Source organism: Lycium ferocissimum, chromosome 12 (genome assembly GCF_029784015.1).
Source record: "Lycium ferocissimum isolate CSIRO_LF1 chromosome 12, AGI_CSIRO_Lferr_CH_V1, whole genome shotgun sequence".
NCBI lineage: Eukaryota > Viridiplantae > Streptophyta > Magnoliopsida > Solanales > Solanaceae > Lycium > Lycium ferocissimum.
Genome location: NC_081353.1, coordinates 36,606,745 through 36,623,363, shown reverse-complemented (window position 1 = coordinate 36,623,363; position 16,619 = coordinate 36,606,745). Strand labels below are relative to the sequence as shown.

Sequence of the window (16,619 nt, the reverse complement as noted above, 5' to 3'; positions counted from 1 at the left end):
ACAACTGTTTCGTCACAATATTTACTTATGGGCCTGTCACACATCGAAAGAAAAGTTTTGTTCTACTCTGATTACCACGTCTGCAGTCAGTCAGAGTTACTAAACAAGACAAAGGGAGCTGACCGTGTAATAGACAGAAGTTTACGAGGAACAAGGATTTTTGTTTCCATCTCGTGCACCAGAGGCACTATCAGCTTAAAGCAATTACCAATATCTGAGCACAAAAGGAACGGCCTTCAAGGTGCAAAATTTACTCAAGCAGGAAAAAAAAACGAACCAGAATAACCAACATAACTGTTGAACCGGATTGATCTCATGTACTTGGACACCATAATCCAAAAGTAAACAAAGAAAGAATAAATCAATGTACAGCTTAAAACAGAACTATAACAATAAATTTGTGCATATACAAACTATCGGCCAGCATTTAACAGTACCTATATATTTGCAGTCCATCAAAGAGGAATAACTTGGCTCTCAGACGCCAGTAAGCAGCCAAAAAAGGATATGAACGAAGGTACAGAATCAGGTAAAGGAGACGAAAAAAGAAGAGCAGAAAACTCACCTCTGACCAAGTCAAAACGGAGGCAGTATCAGAAGGATTTAACTCCATAAACACAGAGGAAAATGAAGCAAAATAGATTTTAATAAAAGCAAGACTCGAGATTACTTCATATTACCACGTGCAAGTGTGTCTTAATTAGATTGTCAACAGTTACACATATGGACATTTCTTTGCACTACCAGTAGTCTCCACAAGAACAAGATCCATTATGGAAATGATGGAACCGCTTTCTGTCTCTCAAGATGATTTCCCTCTCCATTAACTTCGAGGTGAATTTAAACGCAGTGTGGCAATCACCACAAAATCTGATGTTCTTCTTGATACGGACAGCGGACCCCGCTGGAGTATTGAGAAGTGCAAATGCTAAAGCAAGTTTTTCTCTATGGTTTTGCAACTTCTTTTCCCTCTCCTGCTGGACTTCCACAAACCAAAGCTCATGGCTAACGTCTGGGACATAGCCAATTTCCTTAATTTTATCAGTCATCTTCTTCCACATTTTGTGAATCTCCTCAATCTGTAGATGGGCATCATCTTGTGCCATAAATGTATGTACAACATTCTAAATCTCCACCCAACTACAAGCAGGTTCTTGCTTGACTCCACTCTCATTCATCCCTTTTCGGACTCTTTTAGCATCAGTTATCTTACCGGCAGAAGCATAGATGTTGGAAAGCAAAATATGTGACCCTGCGTCATAGGGGTCAAGTTCAAACACATGTTCAGCTGCATGAACACGCAACTCCATATTCCTATAAATCCTACAAGCTCCAAGCAAAGCTTTCCAGACGTTTGCATTTGGTTTAATAGGCATTTCATTTATGAACATTTTAGCACGGTCAAGTTGGCCTGAACGAGAAACTAGATCAACAATGGTCGTGTAATGTGAACTGTTAGGAACTATCGTAGATTTCTTCATTAATTTGAAATAATGCATTCCTTCATCTAGAAGCCCAGCACAACTGCAAGCCGTAAGAACAGATTGAAAAGTCACTTCATTAGGTTCAAGTCCTATCTTACGCATTTCCTCAAAACATTCCACAGCTTCTTTTCCAAGTCCATGTTGAGCATAGGCGGTAAGCATTGAGGTCCAAGACACCTCATTCTTGCACCTTAACTTGTCAAAAGCAAGTTTTGCATCATCAATTAGTCCACACTTTGCATACATAGTCACAATAGCATTCCCAACAAGTACTTCCTCCTCACATCCCCATTTCATACATGTCCCATGTAGTTGCCTGCCTGTTTCAGCACAACCTAAAGCACCTGCAGCCTTGAGAACACTCCCAAAAGTAAACGGGTCTGGCATAAATCCAAACCTCAACATCTCACGAAACAAAACCAACGCCTCCTCAGCACCCTCATTCTGCGCATACCCAGTGATTAACGCAGTCCACGAAACCGCATTTCTCTCAGGCATTTTATCAAACACCTCGCAAGCATCATCCATGCTCTCACACTTTGCATACATACTAATCAACATGGTGTTTGGAACAGTATCTTGTCTAAACTTTGACCTCAGGAAGTGCTCATGAACCATTTTTCCTTCTTCCAGTAGTTCACATACGGTACATTTCTTTAATAACCGGCGGTATAAACTTCCCAAATTTGTGTCCATCAAGCCATTATCAATTAAATTTAGCACTAAAAGCTTTCCATTTGAAGTCTTCTTAAGTAGCTCTTTATCATCTATAACAGTAATAGATGAACAACATTTGTTTACCCTTTCTGGCTCTGCTACTACAGACAATGTAGATAACAAGAATTGCTGCCTAGCTATGGAGATTATCAAATTGAAAATTGCTCGACTATTTGTCACGTACTTTTTCATGTTTATAGCCTTAATGGGTCGCTAATCGCGAATGACTATGGTTATCAAATGATTGAACAAATTTAGCACTAGCAATTTACTTAGCCTTTTTATCATCTATATAGTACGACATATATATTGTCTAAGTTTAAAGGAATATGAAATAGAACAACATGCAGAATTAGCTCATGAATTAACTGACCTGAATATATGATAGAAATAGTCAGTTCAAGAATGCAAAAAACATGGTGTACATGGGTTTCATTTTCACGTCTATTAGTAGTAATAAAACTTAGACGCAATAATCCATGTTGACATGATGTATGAACTAAATTTACAGGTATTAATGGAGTAATTTTATCAGCTCATTACAGCTAAATAAAGGGAAAATGGCAAAGGGAAATAGTACGTACACTCCATATACGTGTTCTGTCAGTGCATGCAAAGACTGTGTTCTTACGTGGCAACAACTGATTAGTTTTATTTTGTAATTCAAAGTCTCAGACCATATCGCAAATTTTGTTTGATTTTTGGTCCCATTTTTACAGCCTTTTGTTTTGTCCCTTTCTCCATCCCATTTGATATGATCAGAGACTGAATTCAGAAAATAACAAGTACTCCCTCGGTCCTGATATTTTTCGCTTATCGAGGATCTGATTAATTTTCGAAGTTGAATTAGATTAGATCAACTCAATATTTTAAAACTAAATTTTACATATTCAAAAACTCTATGAAACGTAATATAAGTTGCAATTTTTCTCATGTTAATACGATGAAAAATATATTTAAAAATATTAGTCAAAGATCACAGAAAAATAAATCTCGATAAGCAAAAAGTGTCACATAAATTATGCTGGATTATGTGACGGAAATTGGCAGTTCAAGAATGCCAAAAACATGGTGGTAAACTTACATAGGCGCAATAATCCATTTTTACATGAACTAAAGTTACAGGGTATGAAGTTTTATCAGCTCATTACAGCTAAATTAAGGGAAAATGGCAAAGGGAATTAGCACGTGCGTACACGTACACGTACACTTTCTATTTACGTACTGTCAGTGATGATCAATGCATACAAAGACTGTTTTTATTAAATGACATACGTGGCAACAGGTGATTAGTTTTATTTTGTCATTTTCTGATTTCAGAGTCTTCAGACCATATCTCAATTTTGTTTTGACTACTGTACGAAAGTGATTTGTGGTCCATCTTTTACAGACTTTGTTTTGTCCCTTTCTCCATGTCAGAGACTCTCAAAATTCAAAAATAACAAGTTGCTCCTGGTTGTTCATTCTATGATCCTGGAGGCTTTAAACATGAAAATGTACGTGACAAGTAGTCGAGCAATTTTCAGTTCATTCATTTCCATAGCTAGGCAGCAATTCTTGTTATCTACATTGTCTGTAGTAGCAAAGCCTGAAAGGGTAAACAAATATTGTTCATCTATTAATGTAATAGGAGATAAAGACTAAGAAGACCCCAAATGGAAAGCTTTTAGTGCTAAATCTTATTGATGATGGCACGATTGATGCAAATTTAGGAAGTTTTACTGCCGGTTATTAAAGAAATGTACCGAATGTGAACTGCTGGAAGAAGGAAAAGTGGTTCATGAGCATTTCCTGAGGTCAAAGTTTAGACATCATATTATTCCGAATAATATGTTGATCAGTATGTATGCATAGTGTGAGAGCATGGGTGATTCTCGCAAGGTATTTGATGAAATGCCTGAGAGAAATGTGGTTTCTTGGACTGCGTTAATCACTGGGTATTCGCAGAATGAGGACGCTGAGGAGCCGTTGGTTTTGTTTTGTGAGATGTTGAGGTTTGGATTTATGCCAGACCCGTTTACTTTTGGCAGTGTTTGCAAGGCTGCAGGTGCTTTAGGTAGTGGCGTAACGGGCAGGCAACTACATGGGACGTGTATGAAAGGTGGATGTGAGGAGGAAGTGAACGTTGGGACTGCTATTGTGAATATGTATGCAAAGTGTGGACTAACGGATGGTGCAAAAAGTGCTTTTGACAAATTAAGGTGCAAAAATGAGGTTTCTTGGAATGCTTTGATTGCCGGACATGCAAGGAAAAGTGATGGAGAAATTGCCCTGAAGCTTTTCTCAGAGATGAAAAGAGGTGGTTTTCAGCCGACCCACTATACATTTTCTAGTGTTTTTTCAGCCTGTGCAAGCATCGGATCTCTTGAGCCCGGGAATGGGTGCATGCGCATATGATAAAGTCAGGCTTAAAACTTCTTGATTTTGTTGGGAATACTCTTCTTGATATGTAAGCTAAGTCTGGTAGCATTGATGATGCCAAAAAGGTTTTTGATCGATTGGTGGAAAAGGATGTGGTCTCGTGGAGCTCGATGCTTAACGCCTATGCTCAACATGGACTTGGAAAAGAAGCCGTGGAATGCTTTGAGGAAATGTGTAAGATAGGACTTGAACCTAATGATGTGACTTTTCTTTGTGTTCTTACGGCTTGCAGTCATGCAGGACTTCTAGACGAAGGAATGCATTATTTCGAATTAATGAAGAAATCTACGATAGTTCCTAATAGTTCACATTATACGACCATTGTAGATCTACTTTCTCGTTCAGGCCAACTTGACCGTGCTGAAATGTTCATAAACGAAATGCCAATTAAACCAAATGCAAATGCCTGGAAATGTTTTCTTGGAACTTGTAGGATTTATAGGAATATGGAGTTGGGTGTTCATGCTGCTGAACGTGTGTTTGAACTTGATCCCTATGACGCAGGGCCACTTATTTTGCTGTCCAACATCTATGCTTCTGCCGGTAGGATAAAAGATGCTAAAAGAGTCTGAAAAAGGATGAATGCGAGTGGAGCAAGAAAGAACCTGCTTGTAGTTGGGTGGAGATTGAGAATGTTGTTCATACATTTATGCCACAAGGTGATGACCATCCACGGATTGAGGAGATAAGTAAAATATGGAAGATGATAATTGATAAAATTAAGGAAATTGGCTACGTCCCAGACGCTAGCCATATGAGCTTTGGTTTGTGGAAGATCGGCAGAAGAGGGAAGAGAGGTTGCAAAACAGTAGCGAAAGACTTGCTTTAACATTTGCAGTTCTAAACACTCCAACTGGGTCCACTATTCATATCAAGAAGAACTTTAGAGTTAATGGTGATGGCCACACTGTATTTAAGCTCGTCTCAAAGGTGGTGAACAGGGAAATCATCTTGAGAGACCCGAAACGATTCCATCATTTTCTTAGTGGATCTTGTTCTTGTGGAGACTACTGGTAGTGCAAAATATAATTGTCCATACGTGCAATTGTTAGCAATGTAGCTAAGACATGTTTGCACGTGGTAACATGAAGTAATTCTGGAGTTTTGCTTGGTTTCTTTTTGTAGTATTCAATCTGATTGTTAGTAAGGCTTTTATTTCTAAGTTTTTATCTATTTCCTTCTTATTTATGTATGTTAGATATCATTAGAAAAATGCTGTATTTCAAGTTCTCTTAACAATCTAAAACACATTTGCACCTGGTTACAATAAAACTCTTCCCACATCCAAAATACTACATATATTACCACTATTAATTAAGGCCGAGTACGGGCCTATGTGTTGTCCTACTTGCTTACTCGTGTGGGAGACCGGTAAATTGGTTCTTGTTTTACGCGACCTGAGCTATTCTTCCAGGTCTATTAACACCTTTATTTTGGTGCATATTTCCAGCATGGTTCTTAAGCTTTCTCGCTGAATCGTGTCATCTGTTGAGCTCAATTAACTTTGCAGCCCTCGTTTTTGCATATTTAATCTCTTATCACTTTGCCGAACCAGTTAGGATTGACCGCGCAGCTTCTGCTTTATATTCTGGACCTCCATGGTTCTGTTTTCCTGTATTGTGTTATCTGGAGTTATGCCTTTCTACTATCCATCTTCTGACCTCAGCATTCGCTCGGTCATAGGTTTGTTGTCTCCTTTTTTCGGATTTGTGTACTTGCATTTGTATCCTTTGTTGGTCCTCCTTAATGGACTGCAAAGACATAGGTACCGCCAATTGCTTGAGTTCTGTTTTAAGCTATACGCTGATTTATTCTTTCTATGTTTAGTGTTTGTATTATGTTGTTCGAGTACGTGAGGTGAGCTGGTTCGATATTTATGTTGGTTGTTCTGATTCTTTTTTGTTTCTGTTTGAGGAAATTTTGCACCTGTAATCTACCTAAGTTACATGTTCTCCTTTTGCAAGTACATATGCTCTTCTACTTTTTCTAGCTAGTGTTATTGGTTGTAGCTTTTCTTTTGGTGCAGAATGCAGATACACGCCATATATCTTCAGTCATGTGGGAGGCAGCGAATCTTTTTAATTAATCGAGATGGAGCGAAATGGTGGGTTTACACACCACTGCTATAAAATTAAACAAATGCCATACATGAGGATAATTGGGGTCTAGTGCATTCAACTACACTGCACAATAAAGGTCAATTTGAGATATGAAAAGACATAAGAGGTTGTAACATGATTACCATAAAAAAAGACTAATAAAGAAACAAGAAAAAAAAGTGACTCGCTCATATATAAGCAAATACTAACTAATTATTTTAGGGAAGATCAAACTTTCTGTATAAACGAATACTGGCTGAATGACATAATCAGATTGAGGCCATAATCCAAATGGTCCTCTGGATGTCCTAAATACATAAGAAGAAGGATTCAAACGACTGCAACAGAGTAGCACTTCTCCATCCGAAAACCTATATTTCGGTACGACTGAATGAAGATCGGTATCTCGTATATTAAACAATCCAGTCCAAGATTCCTTGACACCATAGTCTTTCATTACCCAAAATTTAAATATGTTCCCCGTGTGGGACTCATCATAATAATGAGAATAAGCACAAAGCATTTCTGCTAATACTGAAATACCCCTTCCGCACAACCAGGAGAAAATCGAGCACATTTGCTCTGGCAACGGTATCTCTCCGTACGCCTCGTCTGAGATACTAAATGAAATCACCGATATTCAACATCGGTTAACCGACCAAGCCAATGAAATGCCCCTTCCACAAATACCAAGGAATCTACAAACATTAACAGAGGGCAAAAGCCAGTAGGATGTTTATTCGTTAATCTCCAGGAACCACTTTTCGACTCTAGAATTTCACTGCGTGATTTGTCATCAATCTTAAGGATCTTATAGTCATCACTAGTTAAGTCAGAGCCCAATCCCCAAGTACATAAACAATTTGGAAAAAAAATTGGATGGGGAAGTACTATTGATTTCCTTGTTGAGGGGTTCCATAGCAAAAGCATGAGGCCTTCACAAGGATAATTGCAAACCCCGATAAGCGCCAAGCTATCATAACAACAATATAATGTGTGACGCCATGGCATACCGTTAGAAGGACAATCAAGTTTTTGTACTTCCTCAACCCGTTGAACTGACGATAAGGAAGAACAATACAAGGAAAGCTCGTATTTATGAGGGTACCATTGGCTAACAAGAAACTTTTGTGAATTTTTGTTATTCTTTGCACGATGGAGATGCTTCATCGTAAAGTAGGGCTCGGAGATCAATGTGATCCAAAACTTTGAAACACATTTGAATCGAAGAAGAGACCGCACAGGTAGCCTGCTGAGGATGTCCATAATTATTTCTTCTTGCAAGTGAATTCCCATAGCCCCATCAACATCCATCTGCTTTGTCTTCTTTGAATGCTTTGCAACTCTCTTCCCTGCAATTAAAACGAATTAACCTAAATAGCTGTCCATTCGCCGCTTAAACAAAAAATAGACGGCAGTTGTATTATGTATGCATAATCCATCCGTAAACTAAAAATAGACGGTAGTTGTATAATACTCCCTCCGTCCCAATTTAACTTAGTTTAACTAAGTACGAACTTGAATTTTGTGGTCCTAAATTAAAGATGTGTGTAATATATAGTCAATCCTCTCTATAGTGGCAAATACGGTCCGAAAATTCATGGTCGTTATAGTGAGGTGTACAACAGACATATATATACCTGCATTCGATATTTAGATCTCATTTAGTTGTTATAAACAAAAGTACGCAACCAATTAACTTTTTTGTACTTTTTATGTTATAAACGAAAACAATATACTTGTAAATTTTAGAATCTCAATTGATTTTCATATCTCATAAATAAAAAATTGAAAAGACTAATAAATTATTACTAAATCCATAACTAGTTGTATCACACAGATAAATAATTAAAATCTATAGAACATATGCATTTTAAATTAATTGAAAATTTAAATATTTCAAGTTTGACGTAAGAACTCTACAATTTAGGCTGTTTCATAAATTTTAGTTTCTTAGTGATAATATAATGCTTGAACTGACGAAGAATTTTGTCTAAACTTTCAGCAAAAGGTGATTCAATAGCTTTCCCTCAAAGGCTGTCTAAGTGCTTAACAGTTGACTCTTCTATTATCTCCAAGTAGCTTTAGGTTGAGGCTCTTCATCGACACTTTTGTTGTCACATACTATATTTCTTACAAAATATTATTACACGCTATTTGAGTAGGCTTTTATAGAGAGGTAATTTTACAAAGAGTGTACTGTCATAATGGATGTCATTGCTTTTATAGGCAGAATGCCGTTATAGAGAAGTAAAATATAACATGAAAAAATCGATTTCGGAGAAAATCAGACCGTTATAATGAAATGCTGTTATAACGAATGACAATTATAGAGAGGTTTGACTGTACTATTTCACGTGGATAACCATGTATAATCCGTGGTTAGCTTCATATATAGGATAACACAAGCAAAATAGCACCCAAAGGTATTCGGCACAATAATCGAGATAGGTAAAAGCTGGCTCACATACTGCCGTTATAACAAAGGGGGGTACGCAAGCCGATACCTTTGAAAGGAGTTGCTTTTTGTGTCATCTTTGGAGCTTCTACTTCTCTGTTGCTTAATATTTCTAGCTAGGGACTAGGGTTTATATATATATATATATATATATATATATATATATATATATATATATATACCTTTAACTCTTTTCTACTTTTGATATGTCACGTAATTTTCCTCTCTTTTTGTTATGTGGTAAATTCATATCCGTATCCTTAAATCATTCCCATTACAATTAGGGGTGTTAATGGTTCTTTAAAAACCGAATGAAATGACAGAATTGAGTTCTATCTAATTGATTATTAGGTTTCATTTAACAAAATCGTAGGTTTCTATATAAATTACAATTGTAATGAATAATTAACTTAGGTTTTTGATTTTATAAAACTAAACCAAGAAAATACTCCTTTTGTCCTAATTTATGTGATACAGTTCGGATTTTTAGAGTCAAACAAGAAATTTTTTAATCGCGATTTATTCTTATGTCCTTTAAATATTTTAAATTGTTAATTATTATGACTTATAATACTTTTTATGTAGTTTCTAAATATGTAAATTATTTTTCAAAAAGCTTAAAGATTGTATGTTGGAATTCACGGTCAAAATAAAGAAGTTTGACCCTTCAAATATGAACGGTATCACATAAATCGGGACAGAAGGAATGCCAAATAAATTTACATGTAAAAATATATTTATATGTTAAGTTAAAAAAAAAACATAGCATTAAATTTATCGCCTTGTGTGCCTAGGTTACTGATGAAAACGCTACAAGCCAACATGTAATAAACACCCAAAGTCCAACGTCCAAACCTGTCATTATTTGAAGAGTCAAACTATTTTTCTTTTACTATGATTTTCGCAAATTATTATTGTTCTGATATTTTCATTTATTCAAGCAGTTTTTTTTTTTAATTCAACCGTAACCTAAGGTTTAGGGCATTTTGTGCTGCTAGGAGAGCCAAGGAAGTTGAAAACTTCTTATGAGACATGTCACAGCATTTTCAGGTTGTTCATATGAAGTAGGAAAAAGTCAAATATTTATATGTATTGTGCCTAAACTTGTGTGTATTTTTTTTTTATTTGAGCTTAATACAAAGTTGGGAGTAACTATATATTCTGTAATTATGTGCCTTGCATTCATATTTCTAATCACTAAAATAATTATAAGAGGGTGTTTGGATTGACTTATTTTAAGTGTTTATTGACTTTTAAGCTCTTTTCTACTTTTTGTGGGTTTCAGAAAGACAAAAAGTATTTATAAGCATCAACTTTTACGCTAAAAAAGTACCAAAAATAAGCAAAAGCCAAAAGCAAAAGCTACTTTAGTAAAGCAATCCAAACACCCTCTAAGTCCTTAAAACGAAAAATAAGAGTTCCTTAAAAAAAAAACGCCTTTATAAGTAAAAAAAAAAAAAAAAAAAAAAAATGTTTAGCTTATTTATTTTTTTTTAAACTACTTTTATAAAAGCCAAATGGATCCAATTATTTTTTGGCTTATTTTAAGCACAAAATGATTTTAAGTCACTTAAAACAAAAACAACTTATAAGTAGAACTTATAAGCCAATCCAAACGGGCTCTGAGTGTGCTGGGAACTTGACTAGCAGAGTGATTCAAGGGCGTTAATATTAAAATACCATTGCAAAAAAGTGAAAAAGGAAATTATTCATCATATAAAAGTTAGAAAAAGAGAGTACAAACAATATATATAAAAAAACTAGCATTCAAAACTAAGCAAAAGAGATGTGGAAAACTCCAAATTATGAGACAATAAACAAATATTTTCAAAGGAAAACTGAAGAAAATAAAATCAGTAATTCTCAATAGCCACAGAAAAGCCGGTAAAATTTGCAGAGGTATCTGTTTCTTTCTGCTGCATTGCTGTGTATTTTCTGTTTTATTTTTGGTTTCTCACCCAAAGATTCGGTACCTGAGAAATGCAGGGAAGCATTACAATGGGTAAAATGCTCCCTCACAAAGACGATTTCATATACAGCGCTCGAACTCGAGAACTTTGGTTAAATATGAAGGACCACTCCACCACAACCCGTGATGTATTTTCTGCTTGTTTTTGTGTGTGTTTTTGTTCTTCTTGTAGCGGCAGTTTTTGAGTTAGCTTTTACGCACCTCGACTATTTCGCTGAATATTTACTATCTCTAACTGAAACTTTGCATACCAAGACTTATGTAGAAGGAAAAAGAAAAAATTACCTCCGCTGCACAGCCTCCACCCGCTAAGGGTCTACAGAAAACAACCTCTCTACCTTTAAAGGTAGCGGTAAGGTCTGTGTAAACCCTACCCTCCCCAGACCCCAGTTTGTGGGATTTCACTGGGTATATTGTTGTTATTGCACAACTCCACCTATGGGAGGATCTAGCTAGTATGCACACGCTGAAAAATTACCTGCATATGTAAGGTCAATTTTTTTTATTATTATTATTATTATTTTTTTATTTGTATATAGACTATAGTAGATGCTGAATCTCATTAGCCTTTTTTTTATGTTTAATTCTTTTTATTTTGAAACCTCTTGATGAGAATCCTAGTGTCTCCACAAGCTGCACAAGGCTAACCACAAATTCTGACTGCAGGGAATGGAGTTGTGAAGCATTCAAAGAAAACAAAGCAGGTAGATGTTGATGGGGCTATGGGAATTCTCTTCCAGGAAGAAATAATTATGGACATCCTTTCAAAGATGAGACGAAAGGAAAATCTTTTCAAAGGCCAATCAAAGAAGAAATCAGTAACTTTCAATCGCCATGTAAAAGTCTTTCACATTCGCAAAGGTATCTGTTTCTTTCCGTTAGATCTCTGTGTATTTTCTACTTTGTTTTTGGTTTCTCACTCGTTGTTGGTAAACACAATTGGGCATGACTAAATCTAGATTCGTGTCATGAAGTCATTGGACGTAAAACACTCCCTTACAAAGACAATTCCATACCTAGGGCTCGAACTCGAGACCTCTGGTTAAGGATGAAGGACCACTCCACCAGAACCCTTGATGGTGTAATGCTTATGTTTGTGTGTGCTTTTGTTTTTCTTGTAGCCGCTATTTCTGGGTTTGGTTTTATGCACCTTGACCATTTCGCTGAGTATCTACTATCTCTAACTTAAACTCTGCATACCAAGACTAAGGTAGATGGAAAAAGAAAAACTTGCCCATGGGTGGAGCTAGAGCGCGTACGCCGTAAAATTACCTGCATATATAAGGTCAATTTGTTTTTAATATATAAATAAACTATAGCAGATATTGAATCTCGTTAGCTTCTTTGTATGTTTAATTCATAATATTTTGAATCTCCTTGGTGAAGCCAGGAACTTTAATTGCAGGGAAGAGAGGTGTTAAGCATTTGATGTTGATGGGGCTACGGGTATTCTCTTCCCGGAAGAAATAATTATGGACATCCTCATCAGGCTACCTATGCAGTCTCTTCTTCGGTTCAAACGTGTTTCAAATTTTTGGAAAAAAATAATCGCCAATCCTTACTTTAAGATGAAGCATCGCAATCATGGGAAGTATAACCAACATTCCCAAAAAATTCTTGTTAGTCAATGGTGCGATGATAAGGGCGAGTTTTCTTTGTATTCTTATTCTTCAGAATCCGATCAACTGGTTGAGGGTGTACAAATGAAACTTGATTCGCCTTTTAACTGTAAACCATGGACTTGTAGAATATATTGTTGTTATGATGGCTTGGCTCTTATGGGAGTTCATAAATATTCTTACTGACCTCAAAATTTTGCTATGGAACCCCCTCCAGAATTTCCACCGAAGGACTTTTGTACTTGGGGATTGGGATATGACTCAACTAGTGATGACTATAAGATCCTTAAGATTGATCGCAAATTACGCAGTGAAATTCTCGCTTTGAAAAGTGGTTCGTGGAGATTAATGGATAGACATCCTACCAGTGTTTACCCTGTGTTGTCTGGTATGGACTCTATGGCATTTGTAAATGGTGCATTTCATTGGCTTGGTTCATCACTAAGTTATTCTGTGGTTTCATTTAGTATTTCAAATGAGGTGTACGGAGAGATACCGTTGTCAGAGGAAATGTGCTTGATTTTCAACTTACGATACATCAAACGTGGCGTTACTTTATTGGGAGAAATGCTCTGTGGTTATTCTACTTTTAGTGAGGGGAAGGGAACTTTTAAGCTATGGGTAATGAAAGACTATGGCGTGAAGGAATCCTGGAATCAAGTGTTTACTGTACAAGGAACCGGTCTTTATTCAATCATACCGAAATATGGGTTTGAAGATGATAAAGTGCTACTCTTGTGCAAATCTTCAGAACCTAGCAGTTCCGTACTTAAGACATCCAAAGGACCATTTGGATTACGACATCTATGTGATGATACCTTTCAAGGAGGATTTGTTTATACAGATAGCTTTATATCTCTGAAATTACTAATTAGTTAATGTTTGATTGTGTATAATCGAGACACTTTTTTCTTTTTGTTCTTCGCTAAACATGTTACAACCTTATTCGTTGTAATATCATAAATTCAACTTTCTGATGCAATATAGTTGAAAGTAGTACTATTATTGCGATTGGAATGGTCCTCACAAAGCTTCCATTAAGAGAAGTTAGTGTAGCTCCTCAGTTAGAAAAATGAGATGAATTTAAATCAGAAATATGGTTTGTGGTGATTCATATAACCGATCTCATCTTATTTGGTACTGAGGCGTTGTTGTTGCTGCTAATAGCTAGTAATGATATAAATTTATCGTTAAATTGGCATGACCATAGCTCAGACGCCTGTTTAATTTATTGTTGTACAATTACATTTTACTGTCAGCTACTCAAACTAAAACCATTATTAAGAGATTATTTCTGTTTAACTTTTTTAGCTTCTTCCAATTTTCTTGAGTACACTACTTTATGCATCCCGAAGAGGAAAATAATTCAAAATTATGTAAGTTATTCGTTTAACAACATAAAACGAATAACATCGAGCATAAATCCGCATCGACACATGCATCTAGTTAATAAATAAACAAGTATATAGTCAGATAATGGTATAACAGAGAATAATTTAGCGTGATTTGATCAATTGACCTACATTTTTACAGGATAGATGAACTATCTACTAAGGAAAATGAGTACAAAAATGTCAAGGGAATAAATTATTCCTCTTAAACAAGACTCTCCAATTTCTAAAGTACTACATTAATGTGAACGTCGACGCGTTGTATAATGTCAAACAAGGTTCCTCAATTTTATATTTACAATGTCGGAATTTATGTAACACTATTTTATTCTTTTAAGAGTTAACCTATTTTTTTCTTTTATTTTGATTTTCAATTGTTTTTGTTCAACTAAATATAATAACTAAGCATTGTTGTTTTGATCTTTTCATATATCTACTAATTCACAAGCAAAATATTTTTTTCAAAGAAGTTAAAGAAAGTATATCAACGTAATATTAGATGGTTGGGGTATTGTAATGTGAATGATTTAAGGTGGTTAACAATAAATTACCGAAAACAATAAAAAGAAAAAGGAAATAACACTACCATATAAAAAATAGGAAACCAATAAAAAAAAAAAAATTTAAAAACGAGAAACCCTAAGCACTAAAATCAAAGCAATAGAGAGAGAGGCAAATATTTAAAGGTCACCAGATGAAGAAATCAGGACCTTCCAATTGCCAGACAAATATTTGCAAAGGTTTCTGTGTATTATCTGCTTGTGTGTTTTCTCCTTCTTGTAATGGTAACATCTAAGTTAGCTTTTAAGCACCTCGACTATTTTGTTGATTACACTAATAGAAAATCAATATTTTCCCACCGAAAAATATTTAGTGGCTATTCCCATAGAAATCAGTGAGAAAAGAAAAGATAGTAATGTTTTCACACAGAAAATTTAGGAATTTTCCCAGCTTTCCTGTTTCTCACCACTTTTTCTCAGTGAGCTGGTTCGGTGGGAATGAGGTGGAAAAAATCATGTTTAAGGAACAAACTTCCCACTGATTCACCGTGGGGAAAGCCTCTTTTTCTAGTAGTGTTGCCTACTATCTCCAAACTGGTAACGGGTTCGGCATAACAAGTAACTTTGACAAAAATCCTGTATTTGTGTTTAAAAAAATTCACTTATAATGTATAATAAATTCTCTAGAACCCAATAAGCTGTCTTTTCAATTATCCAAAACTCATAAACTCAAAATTCTGAATTCGCTTCTGTCAAAGATACCGAGACTTCGGCATACAGAATCAAAATGTTTGCCTCAGCTACACCCCTGTGTTTTATGGTCTATGTGGGACTAAGCATAATTGTTAATTGCAGGGAAGAGAGTTGTGAAGCACTCAGAGGAAACAAAGCAGATGGATATTGATGGGGCTATGGGAATTCACATGCAAGAAGAAATAATTATGGACATCCTCAGCAGGCTACCTGTGTGGTCTCTTCTTCGATTCAAATGTGTTTCAAAGTTTTGGAAAAAGTCAATCTCGGAGCCTTACTTTAAGATGAAGCATCTCAATCATGCGAAGAATGACCAAAATTCCCAAAAGATTCTTGTTAGCCAATAGTACCCTCATAAGGACAAGTTTTCCTTGTATTGTTCTTCTTTATCATCGGTTCAACTGGTTGAGGGTGTACAAGTGCCTTTAAAATTTAAACCGTGGAGTTGCATAATATATTGTTGTTACGATGGCTTGGCTCTTACGGGAATTAGCACCATTTATATGAGTACTTTTGTCTCTTCGAGACAACAAAACAAAAGGACATTGGAGTTCGTGAATATTCTCATTCTAACCACATCACACTTTTTCTATGGAACCCCTCCACAAGAGAATCAATAGTCCTTCCTCCTCCAGAATATCCACCGGCGGACTGTTGTACTTGGGGATTGGGATATGACTAAACTAGTGAGGACTATAAGATCCTCAAGATTGATCACAAATTTCGCAGTGAAATTCTCGCGCTGAAAAGTGGTTCGTGGAGATTAACGAATAAACATCCTGTTGAGTAGGTCCCTCAGACATGTGGGGCCCACCAGAGTTGAATAGTAAATACGCGTGGTACTGTTCACGCGTATAAAACGCTTGGCGACCGTTTGCAATCGTTCACGCGTTTTACGAAGCTTATAAATAGAGTTCTAAGCTTTATTTGGAAAGGACACCAAGAAAATCTCGTACAATACATCCGAGCGAGACCAAAGTGAGGTATTCCATAGATCGTAAGAAAATAGTCTCGTGAAGAAAAATAGTGGAGTGATATTGTAGTAAGGTGGGAAAAATCAAAAGAGTGTTTTTCTTTTGGGGTGTAGTGGTCTTAGGAGTATTTATACTCGTTACTACATAATGTAAAATTCCTTGCTATAGTGATATCACCTCGCTCCTCTTGGCCGTGTTTTTCCCTTATTCTAAGGGTTTCCACGTAAAACCTTG

At 36.0% G+C, this 16,619-nt stretch overlaps 1 protein-coding gene and 3 pseudogenes across 1 annotated transcript; 3 read left to right on the top strand and 1 right to left on the bottom strand.

Moving 5' to 3' along the window:
• Positions 1–642: 642 nt before the first annotated feature.
• Positions 643–3,303, bottom strand: LOC132039274 (pentatricopeptide repeat-containing protein At3g24000, mitochondrial-like; annotated as a pseudogene).
• A 365-nt stretch (positions 3,304–3,668) lies between these two features.
• Positions 3,669–5,639, top strand: LOC132039273 (pentatricopeptide repeat-containing protein At3g24000, mitochondrial-like; annotated as a pseudogene).
• Positions 5,640–12,968: 7,329 nt separating this feature from the next.
• On the top strand, positions 12,969–13,646 carry LOC132039272 (F-box/kelch-repeat protein At3g06240-like). Its single transcript, XM_059429796.1, has one exon. It carries the CDS (start codon positions 12,969–12,971, stop codon positions 13,644–13,646), a length of 678 nt encoding a protein of 225 aa, XP_059285779.1.
• Positions 13,647–15,479: 1,833 nt separating this feature from the next.
• LOC132039271 (putative F-box protein At3g47150) lies at positions 15,480–16,201 on the top strand (annotated as a pseudogene).
• The last annotated feature ends 418 nt before the right edge of the window (positions 16,202–16,619 follow it).

Coding starts and splice junctions, on each gene's coding strand:
- LOC132039272 (XM_059429796.1), top strand. CDS start 12,969: ATGGAACCCCCTCCAGAATTTCCACCGAAGGACTTTTGTACTTGGGGA.